This window comes from Calliphora vicina, chromosome 5, assembly GCF_958450345.1.
Source record: "Calliphora vicina chromosome 5, idCalVici1.1, whole genome shotgun sequence".
Classification (NCBI taxonomy): Eukaryota; Metazoa; Arthropoda; class Insecta; order Diptera; family Calliphoridae; genus Calliphora; species Calliphora vicina.
This window is the reverse complement of record NC_088784.1, coordinates 64982529-64985403: the sequence shown is the minus strand read 5'-3', so window position 1 is coordinate 64985403 and position 2875 is coordinate 64982529. Positions and strand designations below refer to the sequence as shown.

Below are 2875 nucleotides of genomic sequence, written 5' to 3'. Positions count from 1 at the left end.
AACAATATTTTATGTTAAAATTAACAAACTAAATAATTTATAGACAAATGAGTCACTGCTTTGGAAGGAAATTAAGTTCAAGTATTTATAAATATTGTCATGATGCTAAAACAAAAGTTCTAAATAATTTCTTAAACAATTCTAAACTTGCGTCACTTAAATGGGAATTTTTGAACCGTAAATATAGAACTTTTATTTTTTTCCTTTATTTTGTTTGGGAGTTGTATTTTATTTTTCCATTACTTTTTTTTCTACATACATAACTAGTAGCTAGATATTTTAAAGTCCATTTGGCTGGAGTACTTTTGTAGGGAGAGCGGGAAGAGCTGTATTTTTTTTTTCTTTTCACAGGTTGGTGTGAAAATAATATTCAATTAAATTTGTTTTTTTTAATTTTCTAACTTATTGATTTCCTATAAAAACTCTCTATGAATATCAATTAATCAACAGAATAATATTGAATTTCAAATTGTTAACAACTCACGGATTAAGAACTTTAAACATTTCAAAAAACGTTTTCCAATTCTTATCAAAGAAAAACGCAAAAACGGCGAATTTTTTTCGTAAACGGATTATTAAAAGTAACTCTAAACAAAAAGGATTAACAAGGATTAAGCAAGTGACAAAATATCTGAAAATTTCAGTTAAAGATTTTACAAAATATCTCAGCAGCAACAATTACAATGGATTTGATGGTAAGAGATTCATAAATGGAAAAAAAGTATTAAAAATTTATAATGAAAGTGAAGAAATTTGAGATTTTTAAAGAATTTTTTTAAATTACTTAGTAATGGAATTTAATTGATAAAAAAAAGATTTTGTGCCTAAAAAAATTTTTAAACAGTTTCTACAAAATATTTAAACAAATGTCTACTAATCTGTTGTTGAATCAATTAATTATTTTGAAGAAAATGTTTATTAAACTTTGTCAAAAAGAAAGGCATTTTCTAAAGCGGTGCGGCCATCTTTAGCACTCTGCTGGTCTGCTTTTTCAAATTATTTTTCGAATTATTTTAATAAAAAAATGCAACTTGGTCCAAAATAAAAGTAACTCATTTAATTTGTATACAAAAATAACTTTAAATGAACCGTAATACTTAAAAAATACAGTTTTATATTCAAAATTTAAACGAAATAATTAAAATAATTTAAAATTTGTTAATAAAACCTTAAAATTTAATTCAAACTCGGAATTTATTTTCACCATATTTTTGAAATTTTCTAGTGAAATTTTTCCATTAATTTGTTCTCTATCTCTCATCTCTCTTTTTAGCACATATTACCATACATCGCTCTCCTGATCTGCCTGCTCTTTACCCTCATCGCTGAAAGCACGGCTCGGGCGTTTACCGATTTGGATACTTTCATTTCAACACCCGTTGACATAGATGATCGTTTCAATGATGAATACTTTTCCAACTACCAAACTCGTCCAGTGGCTCCCAAAGATTCTCTATTAAATCGTCTGCGACGTGGTTACTACTACATTGATGATGGCGAAATAACACCCGTCAATCCCACCGATATCAATCATAATGTTCAGAACGGACGCAGACGTCAAGACACCGGTGACTCTTACAATTCCAATGAATCGGATCAAAGTGGCGTGAAGTATACACCATTGGTGCGTTACCATCAGACCCATGCCAAACGCAAGAAGTTGTTTGTTCCCAACTTCTTTGGTTAAACTCAGGCTCTGGGAGCTAAATAAAAGTGGAATTTTCTGTTGAGTCCTGTTGTGCGGGAGTTACAAAGAGTTCCGGTTGCTTGTGAATGAGAGTACAGACTGGCAAAAGTATTATTTTATTGTATATTTTAACAGTATATTAAGTTAAGCAAATTTTAATTTACATAATTTACTTTTAGTTTTATAAGATTTTTAAAAATTTAGTTTAAAAAAAAGAAATCATTTGTAGCTGGTTTAATTTAAGAAGAATGATGAAAATATGTAACTGGTTTACTGAAAAAACTAAATATTTTATATGGATATGTATTAGAAATACTCTTTTAACAGTATTAAGTTTAAATAAATATATTGAAAAAATAATAAAAATAAAAACTTTTTTAATCAGAAAATTATGTCGAAACGGAATGTAGAACAATTTAAACACAAAATTAATACTTACCTACTGCTTATTTTCATTAAAACCAAAATAGAATCTTTTCGAAAATATAGGTATGCAACAATAAAATGTTGGAAACGAAAAAAAAATCAGGAAATTTTTCTTTTCGAAAATTAATTTTGAAAACAACAACCTTCATTTATAAAACAAAACGATTTGAAACCAAAATAATTTAAAAAAGAATACTTCAACATTTTGCGAAATTTCAAATGTTGTCGATAACATTTTAACATAAATAATAATTAATCGGACATGCCGTATTAACTGAAATAGTATCAATTTCTCAATACATTTATTTTTGATAACAATTTTGCAATTTGTTTTCAATTATATTTTACATACTTTAGCCTTGATGTCTAAACATTTCATCCCATATTTTCGCATGCATCTATCTCTTTTGCTCTAATTTGCATTCACTATTATTACACAGCTCTTAAACAATTAAAAACATATTAACAATTTAATATAAAGCGATACAAATTGTGCATAACATTTTATTCAAATTTGTGCCAAATTATCTAAAAGTACTGGTTACCAGTAGCTCATGAGTGATAGACAAAAAGAGATAGAATTAGTGAAAGAGAGAAAGAGAGAAGGAAATATGTTTGCAACAAAAATACTTTTAAAACTGGGGAAATTAGCGGTAAGTAATTAATTAATTAATAGTATTTACGAAATGAATACATTAAAACTTGGTAAGAACTTGCAATTACTGAATAATATAATAGTTTCAGTGACTACTGCATAATGCT

General features: G+C 27.1%; 1 protein-coding gene across 1 annotated transcript; it reads left to right on the top strand.

Annotated features, from left to right (window-relative positions):
• The first annotated feature begins 451 nt into the window (after positions 1-451).
• Positions 452-2059, top strand: LOC135960488 (uncharacterized). Its single transcript, XM_065511790.1, has 2 exons — positions 452-695; positions 1274-2059. Exons 1-2 carry the CDS (start codon positions 684-686, stop codon positions 1685-1687), a joined length of 426 nt encoding a protein of 141 aa, XP_065367862.1. The 5' UTR covers positions 452-683; the 3' UTR covers positions 1688-2059.
• Positions 2060-2875: the final 816 nt, after the last annotated feature.